The 16181-nt window shown below is 37.4% G+C and overlaps 1 protein-coding gene across 1 annotated transcript; it reads left to right on the forward strand.

Moving 5' to 3' along the window:
* Positions 1-22: 22 nt before the first annotated feature.
* On the forward strand, positions 23-6855 carry chchd7 (coiled-coil-helix-coiled-coil-helix domain containing 7). The gene is made up of 4 exons (XM_086160516.1): positions 23-332; positions 4858-4917; positions 5001-5099; positions 5451-6855. The coding sequence occupies exons 2-4, from the start codon at positions 4864-4866 to the stop codon at positions 5553-5555; spliced, it is 258 nt and encodes an 85-aa protein (XP_086016642.1). The 5' UTR covers positions 23-332; positions 4858-4863; the 3' UTR covers positions 5556-6855.
* Positions 6856-16181: the final 9326 nt, after the last annotated feature.

Here is a 16181-nt window from a genome sequence, read left to right on the forward strand (position 1 = left end):
CGGCTGATTTTCCTGGTGCGCTGTTGCAGCAGTGAGTTGACCTGAGCATGACGGTGAAATAACAGCCCCGAGATTCTGTTGCGCTAGCTCGTTACCAGCAGGCTAGCTAGCCTTTTTTATAGCCGACAACCTCTCCTTAATTTCAAGCTAAATTCATGACTGTGTTGCTGAAGCTTTGCAGTACCCTCGACCCGACTCCCCGTGCTTGTATTTGTCCTGTTATTATTATTATTTGAATCCGGGAATAACCTTCACTGGCGTGGAAACCAGGCGCGTCTAAGTTTGCGTTACAAATTACCGCTGGATAACGTTACAGTCGGCACTCAGCGGAGGTAAGCATGGGTAGTTATATCTCAATAATCCGTAAAATAGTGACCACGTGTAAAGCCGCTACATCCATTTCCCGTTTGCCGTTCGGTAACGTCAGTGAAGGTCAATACGGCAGCCGGCCGAACAAAACTCCATTGACTTTTCAGGCACTTTAAGAAGACGTGCCAATTGTTAAATATTTATCTTTGGTAGAAGCGGGCTATTATATTTCTTCAGTGTAATAGGGGCCAATATTTAATTCGGCATGCACAGTTATTGAAAACCCGGAGTGGACGCTCTCAAAATAAATTGTTTCTTAATTCACACTAATGTCACCACGTTTCACTATTACACAAACCTATTAGTAAAGAGGCCCATGAAATGTGGAATTCTAAGGTAACATCGAAAATACTAACCTTGCCACCGACGTCTTGGATTCTTAGTTTTAGACATGCTCAAAGTATGAACGTCGTGAACCATAAACGTTAATGTTGTGCAAAGTCCATATTCATTTCAGAAGTAAATGAAATGAAATTGTATGATGCATGCTACAGTGATTACTCATCTCAATGTCTTGATTAAATAACCTCCTTACTAACAAAGGAAACTAGAAGATATTTATTTTTGGAAATGTTAAATAAAACTGGTTATATGTTTGAACTATCTATATATGTTGTTTAATCCATATTTTATTAATTAGAAACAAAAGTAAATGTAAGTTGTTGTTTTTTCATGCTTCAAGATACTTTTTCCAGCTTAGGGAAGAATGACTATGATTACACTTTGAATTATAACAGAATGGTCAGATGAGATACATAACATTTGGATTATTAAAAATAATAATAATAACGCCCGCTAGAAAGCTATATCTGATGGAAAAAGAAATACCTGAACAGATTGCTTGCATTATCTCTGCTAATATGCACTCTATCTTCATGCACTTGTTTAAAACTCAAATGCAAGTTATCAAATCAAATCCAAGTCTTCATTTTGAAATATTTGGAAGAGTTTGGACATGAAACGAAGCACTTATTTGCTGATGTGCAGAGGTTTATTTTGAAGGAAAAATGCTTGATAAATGGGCTAATAATTGTACACTTGTGAACTGTACAGAGATTTTTGTGTTAAACGGCCTCTTGGGCTCTGACATAGTCCTGAAGTATCATCAATCATTAAGGTAATCCGTTTGTTTATTAATTTATTCAAATTTTGCCCACCTTTTTTTTCTCTAGAAACCTGGAAAACAAAAGTGAAAAAATGTGCTACCAGAAAATGTGTGAAAATGTTTAGACAGAAAAGTGTTTTGATGTGTTGGACTCAAATTTAATCATTCCATCGTTGCTTACTTCATCTCAGATAGTTCACTAATGTTTTCTACACGTCACCTTGAAATCTATAGTCCACAAAAGTTTTAAATTGAAGCTTTGGGGTAAGTTCAAGATAGGTTCTTCGGTGTAGTGACTCTATTTTATTTGTCAAAGTAGTGTACCAGAATTGTTTGACCTTTGATTTGGATCTAATCATTTTTTTATTGATCTGAATTTTGTAGATGAGGTTTGTTGTTTTTTTGAGTTTTTTTCTTTACAGAAAAACCTTTATATTTGCTTCTTTTATACGAACCACAAAATTAAATATCAGCGGTCATGTGGAGGGATTTAGCTCAGAACCGTGAATGGTAGTCTCACAAATTGAGTTTCAGTCTTGCTCTCCAGTGAACTGCATCAGTTCATTCATCAACATCATTATCATCATCAACAACAGCAAAAGCTATTTGTATTTTTAATTAGAGAGCCCGTCTATTCTGCTACAATCCTCTTTTAAATGAGAGACGGAAAACCCAGTTCAATCACTGAAGGATTTAATAAGACGCCTGATGCGTGGCTGGATTTAGTAGTAAGTTTGTAAAGCACAACACCAAATGGAATTTGTTCATTCGACAAAACACTGACTTCAAAAACTTAAAGAGAGATTCTTGTGAACAAATTATTCCAGAAATATGTCCAAAAAAATGTATTAAAGAGGTAGAAATTCGGAAACTGTATTCAAACACAAAAACGTTTTTTAACTGCAGGGGTGGGCAATTACAAGGGGCCACACGAGAAACGTGAAACCTGGAGGGCCGAACCAGGGATAACAGTAAAGCAACACACTTGTATAAAATGAATGGGATAAAAATGAATGGAATAAATTTTTTTCATTCACGTCCTGATTGACCTCACATAAGCTGGACAGGGACGCTCAAAGGGCCACCAGGCCATAAATGCCCAGGTCTGTGTATCACCGCAGCTGTGCAACTTGTTATTGCAGAACAGTCACAGGTACAAATAATCTGATGGGCCCTGGGCCACTGAGGTGGGCGATCAGAAAGAATAAATCTCTTGTATCACCGCTTACATCCTATGACTTGAATAGGGACTGTTTGATGAAGTAAGTAGGAGTTAGAGATAATTTGATATTAGTTTCAAATATTTATTAAGAAAATGTATTATTCTGTTGGGAAAATAATAAAAAAAAACATAAAAACAATTAAAATGTATAAGAATCAAAGACATTTGAAAAAAAAAATGTACAGACATCTCAAATACTGATTGATCTTTTTAGACAATTCGGTTATTGCAGTCTATGTCATTCTGTCTCCCTTTTGGATTTTCCCTCAAAAATTGGAAAAATGAAGTAAGTTCTAAATCTACTGCGTTAACAGACATTGATGAATGTGAATTTATATATATAGCTATGTGTGTGCAAAGAATTGAGTCCATAGCATGGGGGCTAAGTTTTTTTCTATGACATTGATTAGAAGAGGACATAAAACATTTTTAGCTGTTAAATTTGTGTTTTCATGTTGTAACTTGCCAGCAGCCAGGGTGTGTTATCAGTTTGGACTTGACAAAATAGCAAATTTTTTAGAGAATAAATATATATGTTTGTAATTTTAAATAATTTTTCAACATTGCCTACTGAACTAGAGAAATAGAAAAGTTTGTTTTCTTCCTGGTCTAAAATAGAGATGAAGCCGTTGATTGAGAGCACCTGCTTTAATGATATACGGTCTTTGTCCTCTTCCTACTTCGCTTCTGCTTTTAATTAAATGCTTATTTAATGAATTCAAAATTTTCTTGTTATTCTTCACAAGACACATGCTAAGTTCCAAACAATTTCCAGCTGATTTTGAAGTTAATGAGTTCTGACTTTTTGTTTGTTTTCAGGTTATAATTGATATTTTTTAAATGTATTTTCTTGTCTCTTGTTGGTGTTAGTTCCTGTATTACTTTTTACTGGTGAAGTATTTTTTGTCTTGCATTTTTGTGCTGAGAATCCAAATGCATTCTTAAACCTTGTGTTAACAACTAGCTGTTTTGCACCTGTTTTAGTCTCATCCAGTAACCTTACCTGTGTAAGTGGCGTGACTGTTCAGTCAGTAACCCCCTACAGGCAGTTTTACTCTCCTGCTCATTTCAACATAATTAATCTGTTCTGTTGTAAAACTTCTGTATGTCATCAGATAGGCCCTTTCAAGATCAAATGAACAAATTAAAGCATCGAGATGCGTTGATTGTACAAACTGCAAGGACACTAAAAGTGTGAGGGTCCTGAATTTCAAGTCAAGACTCCTCATCTCAAAGCTGATTGAATTCTACTGTTAAAATTAAATGAGTTGTAAGGTTTTACAAGGCCTTTATCGAAACCATTTAACCAAGTGTTTAAGTGGCTCTTATTTAATCTAAAGAAACAGTTCTTCATAGTTGTGGAATAAAATCGCAGTTCTCATTCCAATCCATTTCTAATAATGTAGTTTATAGTATATATTTTAGTGAACAATATACTTTGCCCAGTTGTGTTGTGTTTTGAGCTTGCATTTTAATGTCATGGTTCAATGATATGGGTCAGGTTTCTTAAAGAAGAAAGAAAGACAGAAGAAGAGTATTGCAGATTTTTAAGCCTTAAAAGACCTTGAATCAAAAGTAAGACATTGACATTAATATTTCTATACATTTAGAAGCCCTAAATATTTAAGTGGAATTGAGTTTTTCCCCCCTGGACTATAAGTGTAATTATTTCATGATACCTACTACTGATTAAATATCCCCAGAATTAGAACTTGATCAGGACCTGTCAATTGCCAAATGCAAGTGGCAAGGTAATATCGTTCAATTCTGGTTCTCATAGATAGATCACTTTTACATTAATCACATTTCCTCCAATCAAACGTGTTGCCCAACTCTTTTTGTAGACTTTTTAAAGGCTTAGTTTTCTTCTCTCGCTTCTCTTTTCAGAATAAAACAACAACAAATGTTTTAAGTCATGGGTGCTGTTTTTCTCAGCATTAGATGAGAATTCAAATGGCATTGAATGCATCTTTTAAAATACCAAAGCTCTAGGAACTGAGTATAATGTTTTCTGTGTGTAATAGGAAAATATGTGCTGGACTTTAAAAGATGAAGCTTTCTATGTAGTGTTTATAGTGGATTAAAGAAAAAAAAAATCAATACGTCTCGGAGAACCTGTGTGCTTGTTCATTGTCTCCATGACTTGTTCATCCTCATGCAGATTCAAATGGATAAAAATGCCCGGAAAGTGCGGAACCAGGACATTAATCCATGCATGGAAGTAAGATGAGCAGCTTTGACAATCGACCCAACTCTGGAACATGAAGCTATTGCCACATCTTATATCCTGCTTCACTCATTTAGGAAAGTGATGCCTCCCAGAAGTGTTTGGATGCCTACAACTATGACAAGAGCATGTGTTCAACTTACTTCCAGAGATACAAGAACTGCAGAAAGTACTGGGTAAGTTTGTGTCATACCTCGGCGGAGGAACAAAACATCAAGGCAGATTTTCAGTATGGTAAGAAAAACAACTGCACGGAAGAAAAACAAAACAAAAAACAAGATGCTGTCAGCCAACATCCTTTTCAAAATGAACTATTTACTTTGAAACGAGAATCAGTTTCTTCTACAACAGCCCAGAATCACTGTATTTTCACAGATATGTAATATCTCATGTGAAACTAGATAACATTTCAAAAACAGTGAAAAGTCTTTCTCATCTAAACTGAGGGAAGCCTTAACCTCCATCCTTCCTGACCCCCCCTCTTGCTTTTTGTGTGTGCCTCATCGTTTTTTCCCTCCCCCTTGTAGCACAACATAATGCTGCAGAGGAGGCGGAATGGCGTGAAACCCGACATGCCCACGGCAGTGGAGCGACAGGAGATGCTCATGGCACTGGGCGGCAAACCATACTGATGAAGCGGCACCTGCAGGGGGAGCTGGTCTTGGTCAATCTCCAGTCCCATTGTGGAGAACTGGAGCCAGTCTGTGGTCTACCGTGACATGGACAGACGGGATCTAGAACCATTGTTGAGGTTCATCAAAAAAATGTGATAATGAGCGGATGCAATGTGCCAGGAATTAAAGAGAAAACATCCTGTACAGAATTGCGATTGTACTATGTTGCGTTCAGGCCCAGTAAGTCACAGAAGTAATCAGTCCTTCTGTATCAGTTCTTCTCACCAAGAACGGAGAGAAGTAGAGGCTAAAGCTCCATGTCCCTCCCTGTCGCCTTTCTATCTGCCACCATATTCAATACGTCTAGAAAGTCCATAAACAGTTTCTATGTTAACACTGCCCCCATTAAAATTGTGTTTCCAATGCCAATTTGCCAAAACTACAAACTGACGCTTTGTCATGTCTACCCACATGACTACAAGCGGGTATGTTTTAACATGATGGGGACGGTAAAACCGCCCAGACGTAACTTCCTGTTCCAGTTGGCTCTTCAAATTATTCATTGTGGCTTGATCAATATTCGAGATTAGATCTCCTAGCTTTTAAGTTTGGCCATATTCTGCCATTTCTTTCACGGTTTAACACAGCAGTTACAGATGGAGCACTTAAGGTTTCGCTCGTGTGAGCTGTTGGCCAAAATACTCCCAATCACACAGAACTGTGACATGTCAATTTATAGTGATGAAAAAGCCTTGTGAGCATTCAGACCCTAGGAGCCATCCCAAAATGCCAGATCTGAATCAGATTCGTGACCACATGTGGAATTGATCTCAATTAGAATAAAAAGGAAAAAAAAAAACCATCAGTCAAATAAGCAAGAAGAAAAAGAAAACCTTTAGTTTGAGCCGATTCTGTTTGTCTGTTTCTGATTCAACATGAGTGAAATCTGGAGTATCCAAACACTGGCAGGCTTAGCTAACAGTGTCGGGACAATCTCTCACCAAGTGGCTTCAACGTTGCCTGACCTGAATTAATGTCTGTTCACAAGTTTGCACCGACTGTATTTAACCACACGGTCTATGAAAACTTTCTAAACAGACTTCATCAAGAATATTTCAACTATTTCAAAACACTTGTGTATCCCAAGGCACAACCCATGCTATTGCAAAGAAGGTTATCTTGGAGACTAAGGAGATGGGTACTGATATAAAGTATTTATTTGAACTGTTAAACTTGGCCCTTGCGACCTGTGATGGGCATTTTTATGAAACAAGGCATTGATGTGCTTTAATAATAAAGCTTTTTATTTTCTATCATTTCTGAGTGTGCTTTTTGTTCTGAGGAAATGCATTTTTCACTTTGTTTCATGAACGATGTAGACGTGTTGAATCTGGAAAGCTAGTTACAAGTTGCAACAGTTAAAGTACTTGTTCTTATATTTATTAACCCTATTCAATGATCTGGAATTGAAAGATATTAAAAGTAAGAACTCTTTCAACCTATATTCGTATATTGCAAAGGGGATCTTAGATTGCATCTCAATTCTACATGTCTCCCTCTACAGCAGCAAAAGTGCAAGACCTTAAATCCTTTAAAGTATTTGGATAGTAAAACAAATCAATAAACTGAGTCGTGAATGGTGTCTGAATAAATATATATATGAATAATTCTAGTATTTGCACCCCTAACACAGCCAGCAGAATGTACCAAGTATTGACCCATTATGTTTCCCCCCCTTTCTTCTAAAATCAAATTAATATAATACTTGAATTTGATTTAATGAAGGATCTAGTTCAAGGCAAAATTATGACTGGTATCAGACTGACAACCTCCCTGTTTCCTTTGCCTTCACTTTGACCTAAAACGTTAACAACTGATGTAAATAGATGAGTTTCTCTAACTTGTTTGAGACGTGGTTTAGAAATCAAATGTCCAAAAGAACAACAAAGCCAGACTGTTTAAAAGATTACACTCACAGTCGCACAAATTCAGTTCACCTTCTGTTTCTCCGACCCTGTGCTCGGATCCATCACAGCGGCTGGACTGGACATCGAAATGCATTTATTTCCCCCCACAGTTTAGAGGGTAGATTATATCGAGTTTGGGTTAATCTCGGTGGAAACCAGAATTCATCACTTTCTCGGTGATTCTACTCCCAAAGCGGAACCGCCCTCAAGTAGGACAATTCCACGTTAATCCCGTTAATCTCCGGGAAATCTCTCCCTTTCACATATTAGGAAACACAGAATGTGATATTTATTTTCCTCTTTATTTTCTTTTATTTCATATCTTATTTTGACGGTCACGTGGACCTGGATTTAGCGGAATTCGCAAGACGTTAACTTTCAATATATTTCATTACATGTTTTACTTTTGCTGCTTTTAACAACAGAATTACAAAGCCTAACTCCTCCTGGCAATGCGGGTTGTTTGGCTGCACTGAATATTTACAATTTATTTGAAAAAACAAAAAACAAAAACGAATCACCAATCAGAGAGGTTAGACCAAGCAATATCATAAACTTAACTAAAATTAGAAAGAAAAAAAATCAGCTGATGTATTAGCGACGTCTATTACATTTTAATACGTAGATTAAAGACAATTAGTTGAAGATAACAACCCATCAAAATTCGAACAGAAGATAAAGCAAACTAATTATTTGCAATCATCCAGGCAATACTTCAGTACTTCTTTATTTTGAGTTTAAATGACTGAAGAAAAAAAAAAATCATACTAATATCCTAATTTTAAGAATGCTCTATAAAGTGCATATTTAGGGGAATTGTTAAGGTTTACAATTATCAGTTAGTATCGCATTTAAATGACATGACAATGATGAAAAACAAAGTACCACAGCATAAATCATATACATTTTATAATGCCACGTAAATGCTCCGGGAACTGTCTAAACCATTTCTTATGGTATATTTTATCTAGTCTTGCTGCCATTTTGACTTTCAAGTGATCACTTATTGGATTATATTCTTTTGTTTATTTTTGTAGATACACATTTACTGCAGAGGGTTATTAATTAATTACCTTAAAAAAACACAATAAACACATGTCAAAAATATATTCAACTGGTCATTATTGATATACTTGTTACATTTACATTAATATGATAATAATAATAACAATGATGTTGCTTTGTTTTTTTAAATTTGATTTATGTTATTGTAATACTATTGCTGGTATGACTGTTGTGGTAAGTTCATTGTGCGGCACAATGTCAAAGTGTTTAGCCCTTCGGCCTCACTTCACCATGGACCCTAGTTCGATTCCGACAAGGGGACCTTTCTGTGTGGAGTTTGCATTTTCTACCCGTGTCTGCGTGGGTTTCTTCCAGGTTCTCCGGTTTCCTCCCACCGTCCAAAAACATGCAGCAGATTAATTGGAGTGAATGATTGTCTGTTTTTGTGTGCGGCTCTCTGATTGACTGGCGACCGGTCCAGGGTGAACCCCGCCTCTCTCCCGATGGCAGCTGGGACAGGCTCCAGCATCTCCTGCAGCCCTGAGTGCAGGATAAGCGGGAGACGATGGATGGTTGGATAATACTATTACTTGAGGTGGCATAACAATGAGGTGGAAAGTTAAAATAACCCGTGCAGCAAATCTGACAGATACTGTTTCTTTAGCACATATTTTACAAATTTTGACGTGAGGTAATCTGCTACTTTTGAGGGAAAACTCTGCAACGGGATGTTATCTGAACCAAAACAACAGTGCACAGAAAGACTGACAGGCACTTGGAGTTGTGATGGATTCAATGTGTCCATGGGAAGCATGTGGGGTTTAAACAGTGCCTGCCTGAGGTGTTCAATGTCCCTGAACAGCTTGTCATCCACACCCTTGATGGTGAGAGGTTTGAGAAATTCATAACCTAATTCTTTTTTTTGAATGAATGAATGGACAGTGTAGTGAAAATAGAGAGTAGAGTAATCAAAGTTTACTTATTACCTTATTTACAGGTTATTTTCACTAATTACAGAATTAAGTATTCATAACAATTGGCTGCTCCTGATGTCAGATTACAATGGGAAACGCCTCGGACTCAATGCCATTTTTTAAATATGAAAATCAGGGCTGATATAGAAAATCTACTGTACCAGACTTGAAAAAACAAACAAACAAACAAAAACATCCAGGCGTGGTGTGGCGTTTTGATGAGATGACAAAACGCAAACCGTTGCCATCTTCAGCTGTGGTCTGCCATTTGAATGAAATTAGACAAACAGCAGAGGACAGAGAATTTTTTTTTCACCCTATTTCGTAGCGGGACCTGTCGATCAATGAGCTGCTATTGGGAACTTATCATCTGCACATAGGGGTCAAAGAGCTGCTCCTCATCTGCCCTCTCATGGACATGATGTCAAACTCAGCCTTTCACTTGGGTGAGATACAGTTCTTTCAGTGTTGGGCTGTACAGTCAATGCAGTATGCATTTTTAAGCAACAGATATGATAGAGTTGATCCTACTATCCTTTTATTTATTTTGGGACAAAATATTGGTTTCATGGCAGTAGCTCTTCAATGAAAGCATTATTATAAGATGCTGTGCCTCTTTTTTCTGTTTACATATGCTGAGCCATTTTCTTCAGAGATACAAATTTTCCTTTTGTGCTCTTCTCCCTTGATTTTGATTTCCCTAAAAAGCCTCCATCCTAACAGCATTTTCAACTCAAGCGCTTTCCTCTAGGTATGTTGATTATTTTTATTTTTTTTGACGTGTAGCACCTTTATTCTCATTTGTCAGTATGAGAAATACTGTATGTTTTTTTATTTTACATTTTTTTATTTAACAGATAACGGGAGACAGGAAAGCTTGTATATGGTCACTTTTAATGTTGTGAATGGCTGTCAATATTTTTTTTTCTTAAACAAAATGTTATATTTCATATCAAAGACACACTTTCTACCAAAGCTACATTTCCCTTCTCTTATAATTAAATCAAGCATTGAGGAAGCTTAAAAATAAACAGTTTCTTAAAAGAAATCTACTATGGTTTGGCATTATTTTGATAACGTTTAATGATAACGATGAGACCACATGTAAGCCGCGTAAGAGGAAACTGGCACAGAACAAATGGAGTGGAGCGAACGAGGCACCCTATTCAGAAATCACCAAGGCAGCATAACAACGCTTTCTGCTGATGTTCCAGTGCCGACCACTCAGAAAAAATAATGCAAGTTAGCACTCTTACAATATCCAAGGTGTAAAGGCAAGGGTTTCCACAAGTCATTGCACTTTAGGGAAACCGAGCAACAAATTGTACAGTAACATCGTCCTGAGTTGCACTGTAGCATAACAAAACAACGACATCATCATATTGCGAAACTCTGTACGCACGTGTCAGTCTCAGTTCCATCTCCAGTGCCTCAGCGCATAATTCGCATATGTCCTCACTCCCTTGGCTCTCTCTAACACACTGAGTTGATACACGCTGACTTTAGACTTTATTTTACCTGGTTTGTGCCCTCTTGGCCATTAAAATCATCGGATGGAGCTCAGCAGGTTTTGCTGTGATCACAAATACTCACTGAATTTGATCCGGTTTTCACCATAGATCCCCAACACCCTGAAAAAGACTTCCTCGTGCTGGGCTGATCTTATTTGGAGATATTATCGGACCCTTGGCTGATTCTCTGCTTTCTGATTTTAAATTGTGTTCTCAGGTTCAGTTTTCTGTGGTTCATTCCACTTGTTCCTTTTCTTATAACCTCTTGTTGCGCTTAATTCTTCTGAGTTATGCTCATTTTTAATTCTCAACCAACCCACCTTGTACCTGTCCTCTTGTGTGTGTTTGTCGTACGTTGTGAAACAGGGTGACTTTTTTTTCAAGTTATTTCTTGACTTTCAGTCTTGGTTTGATTATAATTTTCTGTTCTTTATTCCTCCCATGTTTGGTGCCTGTGTTATGCCGCTGTGTTTCCAAGATCTCTGTTGAGGTTCAGTCCTCAGTGACTTTTAGTGACTGAATAAATACATAATTTATTTTGGAACTTGCTTTCAAGTTCTCATTCCTCTGCATTAGGGTCTCCCTTCCGGACAGCTGTGATACAGATAAGCTGATGTTCTCACTTCTTCTAAAAGTCTTCCCTCTGTGCTCGACTCTTGTTTTCATCACTGAAACAATTTCTTTAGAACTGTTTATTCATTTATTTCTTTTTTTTTTCTGCTCGGCTTTTTTCTGCTTTGGTTTTACACTCTCTGTTCAAGCACTTTCTCACATTGTTTGGAAAAATGATGTTTAAGTGTAGTACTATCATTATGCTACCATTATTATTATTACTACCTCTATGAAAGTGCGGTGATTTAAAAAAAAAAAAATTGAAAACATTTCACTCTAGTATTTTTAATGCAAGTATCTTCTAAACACTTCGGCATCTATTCTGTTTGATCTTGAACTTCAACTAGTATTGAACCTTTTAAGTGTCGCTATCTTTGCCAGACTTCCGGCATGGGTTGCATTCGCGCTCCATGCTGCCAGACGCATGAGAAGTGACCACGCCTGGAGCAGAAAAGCCTACAGGCTCCTGCAGAGAAAACTGGTTTGCTCTTTAATAATGGGGATATTTTCATGTGATAATGAGTATTTGTAACAGTGGTTGTCTAATTTTTTTAGCATTATCCAATGCTAACATATTACAGAAAATTACATATTCTGTGTTACTATGCATTTCTAGCAGCAACCACAAGGGGTTTCAGAGAACCTCCTGAACAAATACAAATTATTTTAGACTTTTATTCCAGCTGCTGCTCAAAGTTGGTGTGAAGGAAGGAGGCGCGTGTCATCCCACGTGTGTTTTCCCTTGGAAGTGGAAATTGTCAATGCGCTATGCCTTCCTGCAGAACATCTGTGACTACCTGAACCTCTTCCATGGACAGGTGGGCATGTGATTTAACCCTCGTGCGAGCTTAACATTGTATTTACTCCCCTTGTCCTACGGGTCAAAAATGACCCATAAGACAATCTTTGTACCCTAGTGGTGTACAGCCCACATGGCAACATAAACAAAAAAGAAGTATCACTTTTTCTAATTATGGGGTCTCTTTAGGAAAAGTCATAAAATTTCAAGTTGGAAAAAAATAAGTTAAGGTGTTTTTTCTACAGCTAAACATGGTAGTGGGTCACTTTTGACCCGCAAGACAACACAAGGGTTAAACTTCTAGCAGCCACAAAACATTCATTATTTGACTATGTTTTATTTTCACTCACTGTTTCAAAATAATACTCAGCGGTAGAAAAGAGGGATAAAAAAGTTATAACTGGGTTTTAGGTTGGTCTAAAAGTTGTGATGGAACTGCTCTTTGGGCTGTCTAAAATGTGTCCTTACTACCTGGTCTAACAACCACAACTATCTGACTTTGTACATTTACCTTCATTTTTAGCACATCATGATGAGAACTGTCATTCAACTACTCATCAACCTAATAAAATCAGATTCCTATGACAAAATCCTATGCACTTGCATCCTACCCGTGCACGTTATTGCTAAAACTGGCAAGTAAATTGAAAATGCCATTGCTTTCCTGAATGCCGGTGAGCAAAAAAACAGTAGCATGGAGTGAATCTCAAAAGTTCTTGAGTAGATTTGAAAAGTTTGAAATCAGCAGAAGTCTGTAGAAAAGTCAACACTGCAGGTACAGTACCTGAAGAACTGATCGGTAATCTTGCAGAGTTTGATTCGAGCGGGGAAAAACAAGAAAGAATCAAGCCAAAACAGAAAACCCAATACTCCTGGACACCAGCAGAGACACGGCTCATAGTCTCAGACGGAGTCCAGGCCAGCTTGAATTCTTTCCAGTGATTTTGGAAGGATTCCGCTTTCATGTCCACTGTGACGCAGAACAAATCTCTAACATGAGGCTGTTTTTTTTTCTCCTTATGTTCATCACTTACTGCACTTGGATGACAAGTGTCTGATACATGCAACAGGATCCAATCATCCATTATCAATACCTTTTATCCTGCACACAGGGTCACGAGGGGACCGGAGCCTGTCCCAACTGTTATGGGCGAGAGGTGGGGAACAACCTGGGCTAGTTACAAGGACAGTATAGATCCATTTGTTTTGTATTTCTAAGGCATTTCTCACCTCATGTACTAAACCCACACAGAAACAGTGGCATAGACATTTTCTTTATGTCATGAAAACTTAGCAAATATCGATAGAATTATTTGCTAACCATGATTTATACATGAAATATTGTTCAATCATTTCATTAAAAGTATGTCCATTAGAGTTCATATATTTGATACATTGTTTCCGATCCAAGCTAAAGAAGCAGCTGGATTTTATTGAAATGTTAGGGGTTAAGAAACCCCTAACAAATGCAATAAATTCTACTCAAGATCATACATTTAACCCTCATATCATGTTAAGGGTCAATTTGTCCCATTTCACCCAATGACCCAATGGGTCAAATTGACCCTTAACATAATATGAGGGTTAAGCTACAAATAACCTATTCAAACTTGAAACCATATAAAGTTCTGTAAATGTGTACGTTCCCCCTTAAAGATTTCTTCTGTTTTTGATTTTTTGTCACACAAAGACAATTTAGATCATCAAACAAACACACAGCCTAGAAAAATACGAGAGGCAGATTTTCTATCATAATTTAATTTATCAAGGGGAAGAGAACATTGTCCAAACCAAACAATAGAATTGCCCCCCTTTTCAGTCAGGAATTAGTTGTGATTAACCACATTGTTTGGAAAGCTGAGTTCAATTTCGCTGGCCACAACCAGCCTTGATTCCTGCCAGGCTTGAAGAATCAAGAAATCACTTGAATAGAGCGTCTCTGACATCATGAAGTGGGCAGAAAAGATCTCAAAAAGAAATGCATGTGCAACGATTAAAGGAAATTAAAGAACGGATTAATAACAAGTCATTGACATCTATCTTCTGGAAAGGGTTACAAAATCATTTTTCGGGGGCACAAAACAACCTAGAAGTACATCAATAGCCCTGTGTGTCACACTTTCCTTGGTTAACGTCAGTGTTCATGATTCTATAATAGTAAAGAGACAGGGCAAAAATGGCATGGGTGAGTTCCAAGGCAAAAGCAGTCACTTGTCAAAATAACACAAAGGCTTGTCTGACATTTAAGGACAAACAACTAGATGATGCCCAAGACCTTTGGAAATTATTCTGTGGACTGAAGAGACAGAAAGTGGAAGTCGCTGCTATTGATGGAGCCATAACTGTACCCTAGCAGAAAATTCTGAAGGACAACATCTTGCTGTCTTGGGCAATGCAACAGGGCGATCATACGAAGCACGCCAGCAAGTCAAACACTGAATGGATCAAAAATAAAAGGGGCGGGGGGGTCACGAGTGGCCTAGCCAAACTTAAATCCATTGAAATGCTGTGGCATGATCTTCATTGGGCTGTTCATGCACAAAACCCTCTTATATTTAGTTGAGCTTAGTATGATATTAAAATTTGTTTGATCTGAAACAGGTACATGTTGCAAAAAAAAGTAAAATCAGAAGAAATCTGTGAGGGAGCACATGGTTTTTCACAACACTGTATCTGTATATATTGTTTTTAAGCAAAGAAAGAAAGTAGTGGGCTCTTATGAATTGTGAAATCTTTTCAGAGTTGAGAGCAGTTTTTGCTGAAGGTGTGATGGTACTATTTGTCTGGGATCTCCTCCGTGAACCCAAACTACGACCTAAGGCTTGAAGAGGAGCTGCAATACCCTTAGAAAGTTTTTGTGTAGAGGATAGAAACATGTTACATAAGTTACATTTACATGTTACATTCTGACGACCAGAAAGATGTGAAGATTATCTCAGCAATAGGGACAAATAGTTTGTTTATGCATACACTTATAAAATAAATAGTCCATAATATGTTTATAAATGTATACATTTATTTCATGAAACATGGAAAAATAGGCAAGAACTAAGTAGAGTCTGCTGCCTGAAAATTGCTGAACGGTAGCAATTCTGCATTCTTAAAAGATGTGGATAAACCATCGACTGGTTGTCAATGTGATTTTGGCTTGAGGAGGAGCTGCGATACCCTGACAAAGTTTTCGTGTAGAAGATAGAAACATGCTGCGTTGCAGTCACTGGCAAGGTAAAGAAGATCAGAAAGGTTTCTTATTTCTTATTCTCCCCCCTTTTTTTAATACTGTTTATACAATTTCCTACTATTATTTATTATTGTTATGTTTTACTTGAAACTCTGGCACAACAATTTAATTCGGGATAAATAAAGTTGTTCTTATTCTTATTCTTATTCTTATTCTTATTCTTATTCTTATTCTTATTATCCTCACAGTGAATATTCCCCAACGGACACTTACTATCAGAATTCTGTTTTGAGTGCTTTCCCGATACTATCCCGAGACAAATTACACACTGAAAAGACAATTGGAAGATGGATTTGAATAAAATCCGATGATCGCTCTACCCCTCTTTTTTTTCGAGATTTTTTTTAAAGGTGTGGATGTGGATGAACTGAGCCATTGACAGGTTATTGATGTGATTTTAATAAAAACACATCTGCTAATTGTACACGATGACACTGACACACTGGATAATTCTTACAGTGGCTCAGCCCGCTCTTGGAAGCTGTGGAGAAGCAGTAGCAGTTGATCTGGCCGGGCCATTAGGGTTATTTGGAAT

The sequence above is a fragment of the Fistularia commersonii genome, chromosome 15 (genome assembly GCF_037954325.1).
Source record: "Fistularia commersonii isolate RoL2024-O1a breed Wild chromosome 15, RoL_Fcom_v1.0, whole genome shotgun sequence".
NCBI classification, from domain to species: domain Eukaryota; kingdom Metazoa; phylum Chordata; class Actinopteri; order Syngnathiformes; family Fistulariidae; genus Fistularia; species Fistularia commersonii.